The sequence below is a fragment of the Artemia sp. Qi Xiang Cuo genome, chromosome 9 (genome assembly GCF_049724085.1).
Source record: "Artemia sp. Qi Xiang Cuo chromosome 9, ASM4972408v1, whole genome shotgun sequence".
NCBI lineage: Eukaryota > Metazoa > Arthropoda > Branchiopoda > Anostraca > Artemiidae > Artemia > Artemia sp. Qi Xiang Cuo.
The window spans coordinates 1,404,635-1,424,639 of NC_142802.1; the positions used below are offsets into that span (position 1 = coordinate 1,404,635).

The 20,005-nt window shown below is 33.3% G+C and overlaps 1 protein-coding gene across 6 annotated transcripts in view; it reads right to left on the reverse strand.

The window, feature by feature from the left end:
* Window positions 1-678: 678 nt before the first annotated feature.
* The window catches only part of LOC148948206 (serine/threonine-protein kinase DCLK1), a 177,750-nt gene continuing 158,423 nt past the window's right edge, over window positions 679-20,005 (reverse strand). For 3 of the 6 annotated variants that reach the window (XM_089094199.1, XM_089094200.1, XM_089094201.1), the window contains exon 11: window positions 679-7,095. In XM_089094199.1, coding sequence (XP_088950325.1) covers window positions 7,015-7,095 — 81 coding nt within the window. In that variant the 3' untranslated portion in view covers window positions 679-7,014. Of the gene's footprint in view, window positions 7,096-9,602; window positions 9,702-20,005 lie in introns of all 6 variants that reach the window. The other 3 variants (XR_016142213.1, XM_089094203.1, XM_089094202.1) reach the window with 3 other exon arrangements.

The window sequence follows — 20,005 nt, forward strand, 5'->3', positions numbered from 1 at the left end:
ATTCGTACTAAAAAGAATTATTCGGTAGTCAATTTGTCTAATGAAACTATTTTTGATGGATAAACCAGTTCACTATACTGAAGTCCCTACACAATTTGACGGTAAGATTCGAAATAAAAAGAAAAAAGCTCTCCCAATTCTGATTTTTTTTTCGAAAAATCTTCTAAAAAGACTTGTATATTTTTTTTATTTATTATTATTTTTTTTTCAAATCAGACATACGAGCCAGTATCCTGGATTTGATTAATGAAGTGACTTCAGTATTTTTATACGGTATTTATTGGCATATTTGATAATATTTATTCGGTATTTTATAAGTGACTTCGGTAAATTATATTTTTATGATGAAGTAACTTCGGTATATTTAGAAGGCAATCGGTATTTTTTTTTCAGACACACAAACCGGAATTCATGGTGTGATAAATGAAGTCACGGCTGGGATTCAGCTACGATGATAGCAAATATTATGTTTGGAAAGAACGCTTAATGGTGAGTCAATAGTTTTTAGTGTCAGAAACGCACAAGAATTCAGACCAGTAAACAAGGCCGTACCCAGAGGGGGGGGGGGTTTCCACACACCCCCCTCCAAAATGTTCGTCTGACTCGTAAAAATGTAATAAAAATGGACAAAAACAAATTTTGTTTGCATTTTTTGAGTTTTTTTGTGTACCCCCCCCCCCCCATTTTTTCTTGAGTAAAACCCACTCCGGAAAAAATCCTGGGTACGGCCTTGCCAATAAATAGAATATAAGATAAACATTGTAATTTGAAAATGAATATAGTGCTGATCTTAACATGGATTAAGTATTCTCAAAGCCAATATTACTTTTTCGTGTAATTCCATTTTTATTCGTTTTCATGTTGGTCCATCGACTTCGTTTTGTCTATTTTACAAAAATAGTCCGACGACCCCAACATGCGTCAATAGCGTACAAAGTGTTTGGCTTGTCAGACCTTTTTTTGCTGCGTGTCAGAAAGAAGGGGTGCTGCAATATGGTAACACGCCTGTAGGACATACGGTTAACCCACTCATGCATTCCAAAATATTTTTACTCTTTTTAAATGTCTCAAAACATATCACATACTTTCAACCAACGCATTAGTCGACAAAGTCAGCATAGTACACAAGACAAAATATACACTTTTACGGGTCACAATAGTCTTGATTAAATTTTCTAAACGCAAGGCTAAATACTGGGTCACATTGGTGTCGAGTATTTTGTGGCATGTGGCGGAAAAGTATAGTAGGTGCGTTGAAATTACACAAGTATTCATGTCAACAGACAATGAGCATAAAGCTAAATAGTAATTACCAAACTTTTTTTTCTTAAAATAAATTTTTCATATCCAACAGCAAAACTTAGATCCTTAATTAATTCCAACTTCATTTACATTTTAAGGTTCTATTTCCGCACCGACATTTAATAAAAATAAAAATGCGAAGCGCCTATGCAGTTTCGTTGAAGGAAAGAATAGAGTGGGAATAGGAAGGGAAAAAAGGACTTCAAAGACCCAAAGATTCTGAGAATTCAAAATCTTCAGCCAAGATTTCCAACTCCCAAAGTTTAAACAAGGAAATCCTGTCACACATGGAATAAATTTAAGAAATCATTCAAAACAAAGGATTTTATGTTAAGAATGTGGTAATTTTTTTCATTGAATCAAAAGTTATAGTTCTTCTAGATTACGCCCCTTTTCCCATGCAATAATTAACTCTCTTTTGAATTACTTCGATTCAATGTTTACTTACCCATACATAACTCCAAACGAGACCAACGAGACCAAACGAGACTCCAAACGTACAACCATAACTCCAAACGAGACCCTATTATTCAAATGAAGCCCAAATAAAAACTTGTGGATACGGCGAAAATAATTTACAGTAAATCTTTGAAAGATGAAAAATTAAGAATAGAAGCAAAGAGCAAATCCGGGCTCATAGTTACCAAAAGTTGAAAAACGTGGATTCAAAGAAACTGTCTAGTGATAAAAAGAAATCTTAATTAACTTAAATTCCAGAACAATAACTATCATTCAGATTCAACATAGTAATAATTTGTGATTACAAAAACCCTTTTAAAAAATTCAAAAAAATAGCCTAAAACACAAGGTCAATACATTTATAAGCTAAATATTCAGTGATAAATACTTACTTTATGTTTGATAGTGTTTTATACAATAAATAAGATTCATTAAAAAGACAGATTAAACTCATGTCTTTTGCATGTTTTGACAAAAATCTTTAAACCACGTTTTTTTTTCTGTCAAAGTATACGCCATATTTTTAAACACTTCGCATGCATTTTTAACTCTTGCATTATTATCGATTACTCGAAGACGAACAACAATTTTTACACAAAGCTCAAAATTTAGATGATCGAAATTCTCCCTATGCTACTCTCATTAAAACCTAGTTGCATTTCTATAATATAGCAATTGTGCGTGTTCACTACAAAAAAGGCTAAAATAAAAGGCAAGTAGTTACAATAGCTTCAGTCTTCAGAAAAATAGGAAATCTAGTCTATAGATTAACGACGCTTCTCAACTACAAAGGTCCTTGCGTCGACTCTGTGGCATCTGGGATCAAACTCCAGGCCGAGGGTTACCAAATATATTTGGCCATCATAATTGTGGTCACCACTGGAATAGTAAAATAGCAATTTTTGAGGTTTTGTTAAATTTTAATAATGTTTAAACTGCTATTTTTCATTGAGTAACATTAAGCCAGGATCAAATCCTCCCAGGGACATAACATTACATTTTTGCTCATATCACTCTCCGTTGAATTTTCCTTTTACATATACTGTAAAAGCACCAAAAAAAACGTTACAACTTTCTAAGGACTTTATCGAGTTTCCCGGACTCCACAATACCATAGCAGGATTTCAGTCCAGATAATCTTTAATTCCGCAAGTCCTAGAGGCTCTAGGAGAAGTAAGCTACAATAAAACTGCATGAACTACGAAGATAAATTATGAAAGAAATAAGGTAGATATTGCGCAGAGGCTTGAAATATCTAATTGACTTTAAACAGGTCTTCAGGACTAAAAAGGTTGAGAAGCATTGGCTAAAACATATCTTAAGTCTAATATCCCTTATACACACAAACGTATTAAACACATTCTTGTAGGCATTATACATGCATTTATAACTAGATGAACAAAAAAGCCAAAGACATAATTGGCTAAATCAAATTAAAGATTCGATACGACTAAAATAACTTTATTCGGTAGAATACAGCATGATTGACATACCTTCAATCAAGTAGGGTTGGAGAAATTCCCGTCCTGGGTTTTCCCGTACTGGGTAGTAGTACCCAGTGATTAATACTAACCAGTAAAATTATGACCAATGCACCACTTTTGCTGATGAATTTCTCATTTTTAAATTTAAAAATCCCGAATAATTTTGTTATTAGTGTTAATCCTAACTTATTTTGATGAACTCTATCCTAAAGAACATGGCACAGGCTACAGCAGAACATGGTATCAGGTGGGATTACGAAGATGATTCGAGTGTTCTAGACCAAAAAATTAATAACATGAATGAATTTTGGAGGTAATTATAAATCAGGGTGCAAGAATAGGTTTGAAATTAATGTTAATAAGACTGAATTGTTTCGACTGAGAGTAAATGAGGGTGAAGGGGTGATGTTAAATATCATAAAATCGATCGAATGGATAGCTTCATTTACCTGGGTAGGATTATTAGCACAGATGATAGTTGCAGTGAAAATATAAAAGTAGAGCTTTTTTTTACAGTTGAGAAAAGTTGGGAAAAACCGTAAGACAAGTCTACAAACCAAGATTAGAATGAAAGAGCTCATGATCGTCACAATGGTCAAGTATGGCATTCACTAGAGGATGACTTGCAAGGAAGTCGTTTGACTGACCCTATATCAAACAATAAACTGTATTGAAAATATGATTCCATTCCACTTTTCAAGTCCAAAATGAAAGAAAAGATAGGATGAGTAGGCCAGGTTTTAGAGATGAAAGATGGCAGATTGCCAAAGATTGCACTGTTTGGCTATCCACTGGGGGCCCAACAAAAAGCACGTCATCTCGGAATTGGATGGAAAAAGCTCAAAAGAAGTACTTAAAGGAAGCTGGAACTACATGGAAGAGGGCAAAGGGTGAAGCTTTGAAAGATTGGGTAGACGAGGAGCATGTGCTAATTTGTTTAATTGTTAGTATTAGTAGTTTTTAGCATTAGTATGGCGCTGCAGTATTAGCAGTAAGTGATTTTACCACGCGACAATTCCCCACAGTATTATACTAAAGGTAATAACACTCGGAAAGATTTTATTCTAAAGATTTATCTGAACCAGTTTGATGGTAATGATCTAGGTAATTAATTCTAAGTTGTATGTTTTTAGGCTGTTTAGTTACAGTAGATGAAGCAGTGACTCCAATGATAAATATAATTATGAAAACAAAAGTTTCAAAAAACAGATATGAAACCTAACAGAGAAGTTTCGCAAAGAAAACAAAAAAGTGATCAAAACCAGGTCTATTTTACTTAGGAGTTACAATTACAAGCATCCCAGCCGGTATAGGGTTATACAGTTGAATAATAATTATGATTGAAATTAAATGGAATGGCAGTCCTAAAATCAATGACAAGGGCATTAACGGTTTAAAGTAAAGCTTAATGCATAGTATACCACTGTAGCATTTTCCTGGGCAGTACTAGATGGCATTGATTGTTTTTTATTTCTCAAGCATAAACGCAATGTTCCATTTCTGATCAGTTTCCCATACTCTATGGAGTTTAGTTCCTTTGTCTCAGATTAATTTTCTGCATACTTCAATAAATAATCTATCAACTTATTCATTAAGCTTAATAGTAATGATTAGTAAGACTGGCAAATAACTAAATAAAAACTAAGCACAAATTTCCTCTCTAAGTACTCACCACAGTTCATATAATTATCCAGTATGATCATTCCCTATCTCACCCATTATAAAAACCCGGACCGGGGTGCGAGTGCTCCAGAGAACGAAGAAACATAAGCGGCGTCAGATCTTTTCACGGGTAGACAAGTCAGACGCGAAACAATCGGAAACAAGTGGAAACCCGCTATTAATAACCGCAGGAAGAAGTGGGAGGAGCTTTTTGTTCGCACCGAGAACGAAGACCAGAAATGATCTGCGATAAGCTTACTGGATAATTATATGAACTGCGGTACTCACTTAGGCTTACTGTTCAAAACTTCTATTCTTTTTTTCCATATGGAAGCTTTATTTTAAAAATTTGTCTGATAAGAAAAATTTTAACAGCTACACTATACATTCCAAACGCATGGAAAAAAACAAATAAAATAACTAGACTTATTACTTTTGTTCGGTCAAACACGTGCATTGGCATGCCCAAAGTTTGGTGTACAGCTAGAGTTTTACTCAAAGTGGGTAGGGGAGGTGGAAAGGGGGTCCAAGAGTCGGAACAAAAACTCGCAAAAACTCTGATACCCAATTTCCAGTTTCAGAAGTTATACATCTTTTTGCTTTCCGGGAAAGGAATTTTTTCTTTTAACTCGCCCGGTAATGTTTATAAGCTGAAACTATTCAGAGGAGACACACAGGATCAGTTAGCATAAAGGATTTAGTCAAGCACAAACAAATAGCTCACGAGTTGTCAATTTTTTTTTAAATAGCTTAGAATAGGCAAAGACAACAAATTTTCAGAGGCTCTTATATACCATAGTTTGACGATTTTTTCTTTGCTTGACAAGCACTTTTACGAATTTTGTATCTATATGGAAAGGAAAGCTTCCCCCTACCGCACAATTTTATTACGTACATTAACCAGGTTTATTTTTCAGAGGAGGCACAAGATATCATCACGCATGAACAATTTTGTCAATGATAAACAGAAAGGGATAAACTTTCAAAAAATTGAAAAAAAGATATAAAAATCGAATAGAATCGAAGCCAGATCGAAGAATCGAAGCCAGATCGTTTACGACTTCGTGTGTGACTATACCATCAAACAATGCACATTTCAAACTATCGTCAGCATAGAGGGCTTACTATAGTTAATAATGATTCTACGATCAATCAACATTCCTTAGATAGTTGGAGCCACTGCAAGTAATGCTTGGACTAGCATTAAAGAATCTAAAAATAGTCGTCTCTAGTATAATGGGACCTAACAAAGAAGAAGTGGGAGTCAAATTGGTCCAATTTAAAAGAAGTGGAATTTCATGGAAGGAAGCACGACGCTCTGAATGAAGTGGGATGGAACAGCAGAATACGGAGTCGTGTTGATTTCAGGCGGCTCTGTGCAGCAGGAAGTTGTAATAGTTATAATTTACAGAAATAAGTAGAAACGACGCAGAAAGAGGGCACAACACACTCATACGGACTATTCAGAGGCCAAACTGAGCCGCTTGAAAAGCACACAAAAGGTAATATATTGATAATTTTAGTTTTAGTGATCGAACCATTTGATCAAAGAAATATGCCCATTTCTTTAACCTTGCTAATGTGCTTGAACACGAAAGCAGGTTTTGCTCTTGTGCTCTCAATGAAATGTGTCTTTTAAAATAGACTTGGTCAAATTGCCAGTAAAAAGTATTATTTAGCGCAATGGCAAGGAACCATTGTTCACCAAATTTGGTATTAAGTCTCATTTATTTTTTCGAATAGCTCTAAGACAGAATACATTTAGAAATCAATCGAATTAAAAAAAAAAAAATAATATAAAAAAAGTGGACTTGGTCCGATTAGATTCTACAGTGTTCACACTTGTCAATCAATTGCACAATTTTTTCAAAAGTTGACAATGTACACCTACTTTTACAGTGGAAATACAATTATATTCATACCATCAATAAAACAGCAAAAATAATAATTATTAATAGTAAAGAAAGGAGAGTCAAACATATCATGTTACATTTAAGGAAGCTTACAGAGGAAAAGGAAGATCCGAGTTAAAATATTTAAGTCACTCTTAATAAAGGGTATAGACACTTAAGTGCTTATTGATGAGGAGTGCTGGATAAATGCTAATCTATTGCACTAAGTCCGAGTTTTTCACATTTACCTCTTCAGCTGCATTGCTACAGTTTTTGGCAAGTTGAGACGAACACACCTGAAAATGAAATAAATTAAAAAAGTGGTCTTTCTCAGCTTCTATACAGTTGCTTTAAAAAAATCTATCTACTCAATTTTTAGGAGACTGAAGAGCAAAATTAGGGAAAATATATTTTCAACTTCTTCTTTTTCTTGGAGTTTCTAAAAAATTAATTTCTATGAGGGACAGATTATAGCTAAAAGCAATGCATTACCTATACTCGATGTAAATATTCCGTAAAATATGATCTATATTTTGCCTACAAAGGTGTCACGTACCGGTGGGGGTGGGCTGGAGCGAGGTGACTCTTCCCCTCCTTCCAATATTGTTGGTGGCTCGGTAAAAAATCGAACCGTGCAAATCGTGCCACAAAGGGGTACGGTTTTACTGACTCACTATTTAAATTTAAAAAACAAGAAGAATAACGTTAATAAGTTAACATGTCATGAACAGTTAACAACCATGAAGTTTCAACCTGTCAAAACCTGGTCAAAAGTAAAAAAAAAGGGAAAGAAATAAGTAAAAAAAGTAAAAAAAAGTAAAGTAAGTTAAGTAAGTAAAAAAAAAGTAAAAAAAGGAAAGGTAAAAAAAGGTAAAAAGATGAGAAAAATGAATAACAGGACACGATTAATCAAAACAGATGATACTCAGATAATACATGCCGCTACTTGAATCTACTTCATAATTGTGCAATTACGGATATTACGAAATTACATGTTAATAATTAAAGAAGTTTTGCCAGCCAGAAATAATAGGAGGTACAACAAAATCTGGCGTTGGTTGGGAGCCTCTCGACTAATGCGATATCCGTTTGATGGCCTACTGTAAGTGCAAAAAAACAAATTAACCAAAGGAATACAAAGCTGAAGCTTAAGGAACAATAAAGCGAAAATAAAGTATTTATTTGTACTTTTTTATTTATATTTTAATATATTTTTGATATAATACTTTTACTATGCTACTTTCCATCAAAACGAACCTGCATTTTAGTCACCAAGCCAGTTGTGTTAGCTTGTAGTCAGCATCAATTTCCAGCAGCCCATTCTACCCGAAAGAATGACGAGGCACATGATTAAACTGTTCACTACCCTTCGACAAGTGGGTAGGCTGTCTATTACTCCCCTTGGACTAGCAAAGTGATCTCAAATCTAAAAATTATCCCTTTAGTTTCTTATATTGCACATGTATTGTATATTTTTTTTGCTTCTTTTGGCGAATTTCCCCCCTACACAAAACCTCCATCCCCAAAATAGACTCATCCTTATACGCTCTCCAGCCTTTTTTCTACTAACAGTATACCATTTTAAAACAACCATCAAACCGGAAAAGGGCGAAAATGTTAAATTCATGCGCATATCATTTAGGTAAGGGTTAGACACAGTCGTAGACAGGGGACCGGAGTCTTTTCCCTCTTCTGAAAGCAAGGACTGACTCAGCTGCTTGGATGCATATTCTTTCTCTCTGAACCAAAAGCGAAAATCCAAAAGATGGTTGGGCAAAAAATTAACCTTATTAGTGGAAACAGATGACGACCTGAGAATTTGATAAGTTTAAAAAATGAGTCCCTCACTGTTGATTTGGTGCAATTAATTAAGGAAAAATCGTTGAATTCCTATAACAGCAACTCACTATCATCAAACACGAAGTTGAATTCAACCGCTTTTTGAGCTGAATCGAAAAGTTTTCTATTCAACAATGTTCAAAAGGGCTTTCATAGGCGATTTTGTACATTTTGTACAAAACAACACACAAAGTAAATTTTTACCGGTTATACTGTATTTACATACAGTATAACCGGTAAAAATGTCTTTATTACTAAATGTCTTTAAAGACAGACATGGTCTTTATTACTGGTGAAATGAAAGCAGTCGGCAATTATGACCAGCCCGTCCGTAAAACTTCTTTCATCCACCCCCCATATAAATTTCATATAGTTAATGTTTTTTGTTTGCTTTCTTTTTCAACTTGTTCACCTTTCACAATAATTTCCTCTTTTCAATACAATAGTCATAACCTTACAAAACTATATTCATAATCCATTTTATTCGTACTTATCATCATCGTCTTACTACAATTATTTTATGTTTATTATTAACTGCAATATTATTTTCGTTTCTATTACCATAGTAAAAATGCTTATTCAATTCAAAATTCGTTTTCACAATTCATTTGTGCATATAATATCTTAAATGTTTTTATTAATTTTTATTCTGCGTCTCATTTTCTCTCTGAATGGATAAAACTGTTAATTTTTCTTTCAAAATATGAGGAGAAAAAATCCAGCTATTTTATCTAATAACATTTACCTGCTTAATGATTATGGAGTATATTTCGGAGAAAGAACCCATCATATTGAAAGGTTTACAAAAAAGTATATATTTGGAAGAAAAATGGTCTACTTTCATTCTCATAATTTGGATGCAATGAGAGCGCGTTTCATTGATTTGTGAGTGTGAAACGGAGCCTGGATCCTATCTTTAGTCAAATGCTGGCCTAAGATTACGATCATTGCCATATGTACATACCGATTCTTCTGTCAATAAGCGTTAGTATTCTTCACCGAAATGCACACCAAAGCCTCTATACATCTCAACTTGACGCTGAATATCATCCGGTCGCTCTTCCTGAGGGGATAGGGGGCACAGTGTTAGATGTGTTAAAAGACAAAAGCATTTACAATGACAGGGGTAATGTTGCAGTTACGATCACATCAGAAAAGGGTAAAGCTAAACTAAAACACTTGCGGCTGGTTCACACAGTAGCGTTTTTTTTTTCCTTTTCTTCACACACCGCTTGACGCGTACCAGACGCAACTTGAATTGTTCTCGTCAAATGTTAAAATCCGTTGGGAAAAACAGATATGGATCTAAATAAGGAACGAAGTCAGGTAGGAATTTTTGCCATTAGATAGGCATTGGAATTTGGATAGGCACTTGGCATTAGTTTTTATATGTATTCATATATGTCTTTTTTCGCAACTACTTTTCCTGAAGCTTTCGATTAATCTTGCAGCAAACATTTAAAATTTAGTTGATAAAATTTTAACTGCTCTTTCAAAATATTTCAAAGCAGTTGGAGAGCTGTGATGAGGCATCAATATTCATAGAAAAAACAACTGAAATTGCAAGCAAAACTAGAGAGGGGCGTCCGTTTTTACGCAAAACCGCAGCGGTGTGAACCAACAGTTAGATCTATAAGGCTCTAAATATTTTGAAATTTCTAAGATTTAATGTTTCTCATTTGTTTTACTTTATGGTTGTTAGAAAATTATATTTTTTTAATCTAGTATTTAAATTATAATCGTTCAAACTTAAAAAAAAAACAACAAAAAAACAAACAAAAAAACTAAGAACAAAAAACGGTTGCTAGCAGCTATTATTAGAGTCCTAAATCAATGCCCGGCCTCAAGTAAAAAAAAAAAAAAAAAAAACTCTTCAAACGAGCTATATCCATTTAAATTGGTTTTCACAAAAAAAAAAAAAAAAAAAAAAAAAAAAAACAGTTGGAGAACTGTGATGAAAAATTAATATGCAAGAAAGAACAATTGAAATTTAAGCAAAACTCAAGGGACATCCGTTTTTACGCAAAACCGCAGCGGTGTGAACCAAGATTAAGGTCTATAAGGCTCTAAATATTTTGAAATTTCTAAGACTTAATTTTTCTCATTTGTTTTACATTATGGTCGTTAAAAAATGATTTTTTAAAAATCTAGTATTTAAATTATAGTCGTTCAAACCTAAAAAAAAACAGTTGCTAGCAGTTATTATTACAGTCCTATATTAATACCCGGCCTCAAGTAAAAAAAAAAAAAAATACTCTTCAAACAAGCTACATCCATTAAACTTCATTTACCAAAAATAAAAACTGAATAAATAAATAAAACAAAACAGGGACAATTTAAAATCAACTATACAAGAATTAAACACACAAGCCAAACTGTAACCTTACACAGAGTCTAACAAACTTTTGTATAAATCTATATATGCTTTAGATGTATTTCCTTGATAATTTAGATTTTTTTGTTTAATTTTTACAGCTGAAACTACAACTAGACTCCTGCAATCCGTGCTTGATAAGGAATAAGAGATATAACCCTCAATAGAATGCAAGTTAGGTTAGTTTAGCCTTGATTAGTCTTAAGTAACAAGGATAGTGAAAACCTAGTTTAACTGTTTAAATTGGGTAGGTTGAGACTCACGCAACCACGTATATCTTAAAAATTAGGAAAAATGAATACAAATTAAAATTCAGTAACTAATAAAATTAAACTCAGCAAACTGAAAAACTGAAAAACTCAATTTTAACTGAAAAAGACCTGAATGTGCAGTTATGCATTTTCCGGTAGTACGGTATCGGGCAACAAATTAAAAAAAAAGAAACGTGGTGAAAAAGTACCAACACATTAGCTAAAAAAGTATGGCACAAAACACGTGTAGATTTCCTTTGAAGATGTAATTGACTTTGGGAATCAACAGACTATTAATGTTTAATTGCTACGGATAAAAAAGCTCTGTCAACCTTAGTTAATTATTTTTTCTTATCTATTTTCTGTTTAACGTGACCACACTGACAAAAATGTGGCGCGGTCCTAATTCATAATTGTGAAACAACCATAAGAACTATCCAAGAAATCGCAGTTTTCAGGTATGAAGAGACCTTAGATAGGTCCAGGGGAAAAATGATTTAATTTTCATGTCCTTGGCACTTCAATTAGACTAGGTTTAGAAACTCTTTCTCTTCTTGGAAAGACAACCACATAGACACAGATATTAAAAAACAAATTGATAAGAGGAACGGTATTAAGATCATCAGACAAAGAATAAGCTTTAGTAATGTTTAATTTCAAAGAAACTCGCATTACAGCGCCAAAGATTCCTCCCTGAACTGGCTGTTATGGCTCTTTAATATTTTGTATGACTTTTATGTGCTATAAGGCAAAAAGTACAATTTCAAGCGATTAATGATGGACATGTTGCTCATTTTTTGTGTAAAACCGGATATAACTACAGCTTCATCTTGTCACTTTCATATTACAAAAATGGATGTCCAATATTTAATTTTGATAAAATAACTAACTTTCTTAATCATCTTAGCTTTCTAAGGTAGAATCCTAACAACTATCTAAAACGTCACTTTGACTAGGTAATTTATTACAACCAAAATATGATAAATTGAAAGACTATGAAAAGACTTAAATAGCACCCATCAATAAAAAAAAAGTAAAAAAGTAAAAAGTACACAAAATAACAAGATATTAATTTTTTGAAAAACAAAGATCCCAGTTTTAATTTGGACAAACGACACACTAAAAAATTAAATAAATAAAAATAAATATCCTCTTTAGCACATTGTCTTCTTGAGCTATATAACTTTGGAAAACACATAGGCCTACGATATTTTTTCACATTGAAATCCCACGTTTCAGTTTATTGATGTTATTCCTGCTACAAATAATAATTTCTCACTATTAATAGCCACCCCATGACAGTTCCCTTGCCTATATTATTTCACTACCTGCCTTAATACATTGGTCCCCTTTGTCATCCTTTCGTGAGAGCCCTAATATCTAAAAGCAGATCTATAAAGTGTGGATTTATACCACTTTTTCAAATGCTAGATTTCAATTATTTTCTACAGTACAAGCTATCGAGAACAGGAGAAAATGAAGCTCTCTAGGGCATTCAAAGACTTTAAAAGGTGAAGGGAATGACGTGAGTGAAAATTTGGTAAGAATCTGGAAATCAGTTTGAAAAAAAAAACACATTATTGTTCTGTATCAGAGGCAACGCTGTAGCGTTGCCAATAGTAAAGGCCATACGGCTCCAATGTTTTATTATTATTATTTTTTTTTTTTCCCAGAGGCACTTCATATGGAAGGGGTCGTCGTAGAAACTTCAAAGAAGGATCATTCAATTGGAAATCGAGAGTTCTAGTGCCCTTTTTAGTATTCGAAAGTGATTGGAGGGCAAATAGCCCCCTCCCCCCCAAGCCCACCATTTCCCCAAACCCATCCAATCAAAACTTTGGGATTGCCATTATGTTAAGCGTAGTTGCTATACAAACATAAAATATATCTTTGGGGATGACACACCCCGACTCCCCTCAGGGCATGGTTTGTAAGCTATGCCCTGAGGGCACATGAGGTTTTTTATTGAAGGCATTGTCATAAAAACTTCAAAACAGGCTCAATTGATTGGAATTTAAAGGGCTAGTGCTCTTTTTAATAATCGAAAGTGATTGGAGTGTAACTAGCCCCTCCCCCCCCCCACGCCTATCATTCCCCCAAACACATCCAATCAAACTTTTTAGAAATCGATTTTGTTCAGTGTAGTTAATTTCCAGATAAAAAATATATTTTTGAGGCGGAAACTCCCCCACAACACTCAAGGCAGGAGTATTAATTTATAGCCTGGGGGCATATAAGGTTATAATAGAAGGCGTTGTCGTATAAACTTCAAAACAGGCTCAATTGATTAGAAATTAAAAGGCTAGTGCCCTTTTTAATAGTCGAAAATGATTGGAGGGCAACTCCCCCCCCCCTCCCATCATTCCCCCAAACACATCCAATTAAAATTTTGAGATAGCCATGTTGTTTGATGCGGTTGATTCCAAGATTTAAAATATATTTTGACAAGGGCCCTGATTTCCAAGATTCATGGCAATGATTTTAAGTCACGCCTTGGGGGCACATAAGGTTTTTATATAAGATGTTATCATAAACACTTTGCTAAATGTATAAGCAATTGGATGTTCAATGAGATCGGGATCAGTCGAAAAGTTAAAAGTTTCTAGCGGGGAACTATCCCCCCCCCAAGCCCATCATTTTCCCGAACACATCCAATCAAAATTTTTAGATAGCCATTTTGTTCAGCTTAGTTGATTTTCACATAGAAAACATTTTTTTGAGGAGGACAATCCCCCACAACCCGCAGGGCAAAGGTTTTAAGTTATGCCCTAGGGGCATTTAAGGTTTTTATAGAAGATATTGTCGTAAAAACTTCAAAAAAGGTTCATTCGATTTGATATTCAAAGAGACAGTGCCCTTTTTAATAGTCGACAGGGATCGGTGGGCACCTTTCCCCCCCCCCCCCCACGCCCATCATTCCCCCAAACCCATCAAATCAAAATTTTGAGATAGCCATTTTGTTCAGCGTAGTTGATTTCCAGATAGAAAATATGTTTTTGAGGAGGACAATCCCCCGAAACCCTCAGGGCAAGTGTTTTAAGTTATGCCCTGGGAGCATCTAAGGTTTTTATAGAAGGCGTCGTAGAAACTTCAAAAAAGGCTCATTCTATTAGAAATGCACAGGGCTAGTGCTTTTTTTAATAGTCGAAAGTGATGTTATTTGGGCCATTTTGTTCAGCATAGTTGATTTCCAGATAGAAAATATATTTTTGAGGAAGAAACTCCCCCACAACCCTCAGGGCAAGAGTTTTAAGTTATGCCCTTGGGGCATATGAGGTTTTTATAGAAGGCGTTGTCGTAGAAACTTCAAAACAGGCTCATTCAATTGGAAATTCAAAGGGCTAGTGATATTCAAAATTCAAATTTTGAGATAGTCATTTTGTTAAAATAGTTCAAAGTTCTGATAACAAAAAAACTCCAGTGTCGACACAGCCCACCAGGGCCCGGGGGTAGGCGTTTTAAGTTATGCCCTGGGGCACATCTTATTAAGGGGGGTTTATAACTTATGGAAAGGGGTTTTGTACTGGAAGAACACATAGGAAATCTATTATAATTATCCAACTATAAGGTTAAAATACATACTCTGTGATAGATGCAAAATTGCTTTGGCACACAAAATCCTATTAAGGTCAATTCCAAACAGTCGTGATCCCTTTGTGTCAGCAAGTGAAATGGTCTAAACCCCCTTATTGAAGCTATTTTTTCAATCACTTCATTTTTGTCAGTCGCTGTCCACAAGTTGTGCAAGCTGTCTATTGTTCATATATAAGGTTTTGATCAAAGAGGTAATCGTATAGACTTTGAAAAAAGCCTCATTCGATTTAAATTGAAAGTTCTAGATCTGTTTTTTTTTTTTAATTCAAGAATAATCGGACAGTAAGTACCCCCCCCCTCCATGCCATAAAAACTTGAAACTTTTTGCAATCAAAAACGAGCAAAAATTAATTAAAAAAAAACTTTCTACAAAATAAGTTTTTCCAAGAAAAATAAATATAATTTTAAATTTGATGTGGAAATGTTAACCTGTTAAAATTAAAACTCAAAACGACCAGAAATAACTATTAAAGAATAAATGAAACCCAAAACTAACAGAAATTAAATAAACAATCATAGCAAAAAACATACAACAAGTAATAATATTAATGAATAAATAGATCTTAAAGCGAGTAATGCTTGGATTGAATATGAAAATCAAGCTTAAAACGAAAACAAATGTTTTGCTATTAAATTATAAATGAAACTTAAAACGAACAGAAATTAAATAAACAATCAATGCAAACAAACATACAATATATATTAATGTAAATGAATAAATAAATCTTAAAACGAGTGAAACTTAAAAAGAATATGCAATCAAGTTTGAATTGAATAAAAATAAATACACACATGAGTTAGGGTATTGCCTCGCTGCAGAAGCCTAAAACCTATTGCGTCATTGAAGCATTACTGAAAACGACTTATATTAAAAATTCTTCCTTTTGTACTTATTATCGAAGGTAAATATTAAATTTACAGCAAAATTTTGAACTGAAGAACTTTTAGAAATTACTGTTATGATGCGTCAAATTTTCAGTTTAATTTGTTAGTTCTTTTCAAGATTGGCCAAGGCAAATATAGTTTCACTACAACAAAATTTGTATACTTCCCCCTTCTTTAAATGTAAAAACCTAAAGCATTCTGCGTCATTGGTGCTTCACTGAAAACGAATTACTCGTTTATTACAAATTTATTATTTTCCAGTTCTTACAGCATTGAAAATGAAAATAAAAATTACAATGAAAAAAAATCTTTAACTGATGGATCTTTCAACAATTAATATCTTCATATTTCTAATATTCAATTTGATTTTGTTTATACTTTCCAAGACTGTTCAAGACTCATATAGTTTTGCCATTTTTTTAACTCTGCCATTTTTTCTAACTAATCGTGTTAGTTTGTTATGAAAACATTCTATGGCTTCTAGGCATTTCTATTTGAGCGGAAAACTGCACCTAAAACTTTGTGGAACATGCATTTTCTTGCATGAAACACCAAAATATAATAAAATGTCAAGTTTCGGAGTGTTCAACCGCTCGCAAGCTAGTGGCATTGGTATTTTTGAATCCACTTGGTCAATTTAGGAGGTGGAGGGTAGGCTAATTCTCGTAGCAGCCCCATTCTGTCGTGGTATGATTCACACTTTCAATACCTGGCGTCCAGACTATCATATAATCTACCAAGCATACAACCACCCCAAATCAGTATCAATAAATAAATGAAACCCAAAACGAACAAAAATTAAAATAAATATTAGAATCATACTCATAACGAGCATAAATTAATATGAGTAGTGTTCAAAACCCCTATTCTTTCCAAAAGCCATAATATAATTTGTACTTTACTGAAAAAAAAAAATCAAATGAGTTTACTGAAAAAAATGGGCATTGTCAATTTAATATACATATGCTGATATTTATTCCCTAAAATCTTAATTAATTTTTGATTTCTTAAAGTTACAAAAGTGAAAACATTTCAAAGAGTTGTTTTCAGTAAAGAGCCAATGACGCACTAGGTTTTAGGCTTTTGCAGTGAGGCGATACCCAAACTCTTGTTTATAGTTATTTTTATTCGATTCAAACTTGATTTGCATATTCAATTCAAGTTTCACTTGTTTTAAGATTTATTTATTCATTTACATTAATATATATTGTATGTTTGTTCGCATTGATTGTTTATTTAGTTTCTGTTCGTTTTAAGTTTCATTTATACTTTAATAGCAAAATATTTTTTGTTTTAAGCTTGATTTTCATATTCAATCTAAACATTACTCGCTTTAAGATCTATTTATTCATTTATATTTTTACTTGTTGTATGTTTTTTGCTATGACTGTTTATTTAATTCCTGTTCGTTTTGGGTTTCATTTATTTAACAGTAATTTCTGGTCGTGTTGAGTTTGAATTTTAAAATGTATTTGTATATCCTGGGCTTAAGTTTAAAATAGCCTTTACTTTTCTTTGAAAAACTTATTTTTCGGAAAGTTTTTTTTTAATTAATAAATAATGAATAAATAATAAAACATTGGAGCCGTATGGCCTTTACTATAGGCAACGCTATAGCGTTGCCTCTGATTTCTGTTCGTTTTGGGTTTCATTTATTTGTCGATGCTGCTTTTTGGTAGTTTCACGCTTGGTAGATTATTTGATTTGATTCTTGCTAATTTTTGTTTAATGGAGTTCTTTACTTTTCTTTGAAAAACTTATTTTGAGGACAAAAGTTTTTTAATTAATCATTAAAAAGGAGAAAAACACTACCGACAACGGTATTGATCTTGATTGATAATATACCATCAAATTTCAACATATTAAAGAGCCCTACTACAGAGGTCCATATATTAAATAACAATGCAAAATATTACATTTTCGAACAGTTCGCGGCAACAAACTGTAAGCAAGAGGTGACTCGACCCAATAGTAACCGAAAATATTAAGAGATTTTTTTTTAATGCGAATTAGTTTATTAAAAGTTTGGCTTTTTATGCTGATTTCAAATATACAAAAGGCAAGTTTAATGTTTCCCATCAAAAGCTACGAGCCTGAGAATATTTTTCTGATTTTGGAAAAAGGGGAGAAACACCTCCAAAAATTCAAGCGATCTTAAGGAATATCACAAAACGAGCAGAAATTGACATGAGTAGGGCTCAACAAGGCCAGAACATAATTTGAACTTTACTGAAAAAACATAAATGTTTTTACTTTTATAGCTTTAATAAATCAAATAATATTAACATTTTTATTACTAAATATCAGTATATGTATGTGAAACTGTCAATGCACATTCATTTGTATTTTTTTCATTAAAATGCAAAATATTAAATATTAAATAGTAAAAACTATTTATCAAATTACTATTTAATAAATAGTAAAAACATTTATATTTTTTCAGTAAAGTGCAAATTATATTCTGGCATTGGGAAGGCATAGGGGTGTTGAGCCGAATTATGTTAATTTCTGCTCGTTTTGAGTTTGACTCGGTTATTTATTGTAATTTCTGTTCGTTTTGGGTTTCATTTATTTATCGAGACTGATTTGGGGTAGTTTCACGCTGGTAAGATTATTTGATTTTAGTTTTGCTCATTTTTGGTTTAAAGGAGTTCTTTACTTTTTTTAAAAAAACTTATTTTGTGGAAAAAGTTTTTCTAATTTATTTCTGTTCGTTTTGTATTGACATAGTCTTTTCAGAGAAACTTCTTCAGAAATTTTTAATCCTGACACTAAAAGTATTGTTTAATTTAATTTTAGACCTCCTCAGTTGTCCTGAAAAAATATATCTTAATACCATTCCCAAGAAATTCTATCTATGCTCTTTGACAACCTGGATACTCTTATACTCTTTTGATCTATCAACACTGTAAGAGCAGAAAATTACATAAAAAAGCCTGTTGGGTTGACACAACCCCCAGAGTCTGGGGGCAAGAATACCCGGATTGTCCCGCTTTCTTGTTCGTATTGTTTTTTTTTCTCTGGGGAGGGGTGTACCAAAGCATTAATTGTGAGTTATTGAATGAGGCCCCATTTGAACGACAATTAAAAGATCTAGTGCCGTTTTTAAGACATTAATTAAAAAAAAAATCACAATAAAAGTTTTTCTAAGAAAAGTAAAGAGCCTCAAGAAATTAAGTCAAATAATTTTCAAAGTGTACAACTGTCACAAGTCACCATAAACAATAAATGGAATGCAAAACGAACAGAAATTACAATATAAAACCGAACCAAACTCAAAACAAGAAAAATAAACATAAGTAGTAACAACCCCCATGGCTTCTCAAGACCACAGCATAATTTATGCTTAACTGAAAACAAAATACATTTTAATTGTTTTCACTATTTTTACTTTAATAGATAAAAATTATTGAAACTTTACGGAATAAATATCACTATATGAATATTAAACTGACAGTCACCGGTCATTTTTCTTTCTGTAAAGTGTAAATTTTTTTTCAGTAGAGTACACAAATTTTTATATCCTTTCGATCCTCTGCAAGAATCAACAGTCAGGCTTGTTGGAAAACTTCTTCCGCAATTTTTAATCCTGACACTAAAATTATCGTTTAATTTAAGTTTATACCTCCCCAAATTGACCTTAAAAAATCAATCTTAATACCATTCCCCAAAAATTATGTTTATGCTCTTTGAAAACCTCGATACCCTTATGCTCTCTCGATCTACGATTCGTATCTACATTGTAAGAGTAGAAAATCACATAAAAAAAAACCTGTTGACTTAACACAACCCCCTAGAGTCTGGGGGAAGGGGTTGTAAGCTATGACCGGGGTCATTAAAAATTTTTATGGAAGGGATATTCGATTAAACTTTAGACGAGGCTCATTTGACTGGAAACGTAGAGTTCTACATCCCTTTTAAGAGTCAAGAGTGACGGAGAGCAACTAGTCCCTCTTCCCCGACACCCCTCTTTTCTCGAAAAGCGATCGGATCGGAATTGTAGGATAGCCATTTTGTTCACAATAGTCCAAAAAGTATATAACAATGACTCCAGAGAGGAGAAAAACACCTGGAGCCCAGGAGCAAGGGTTATAAGTTATGCCCTGGGGCATAAAAGTTTTATGGGACAAGTGGTCGTATAAACTTCGGACGGGGATTTTTTGACTGGAAGTTGGAAGTTCTAGTTCCCTTTTTAAGAGTCAAAAGTGAATGGAAGGCAACCAGCCCCCCAAGTGCATTATTCACCAAAACACATTTTAGATC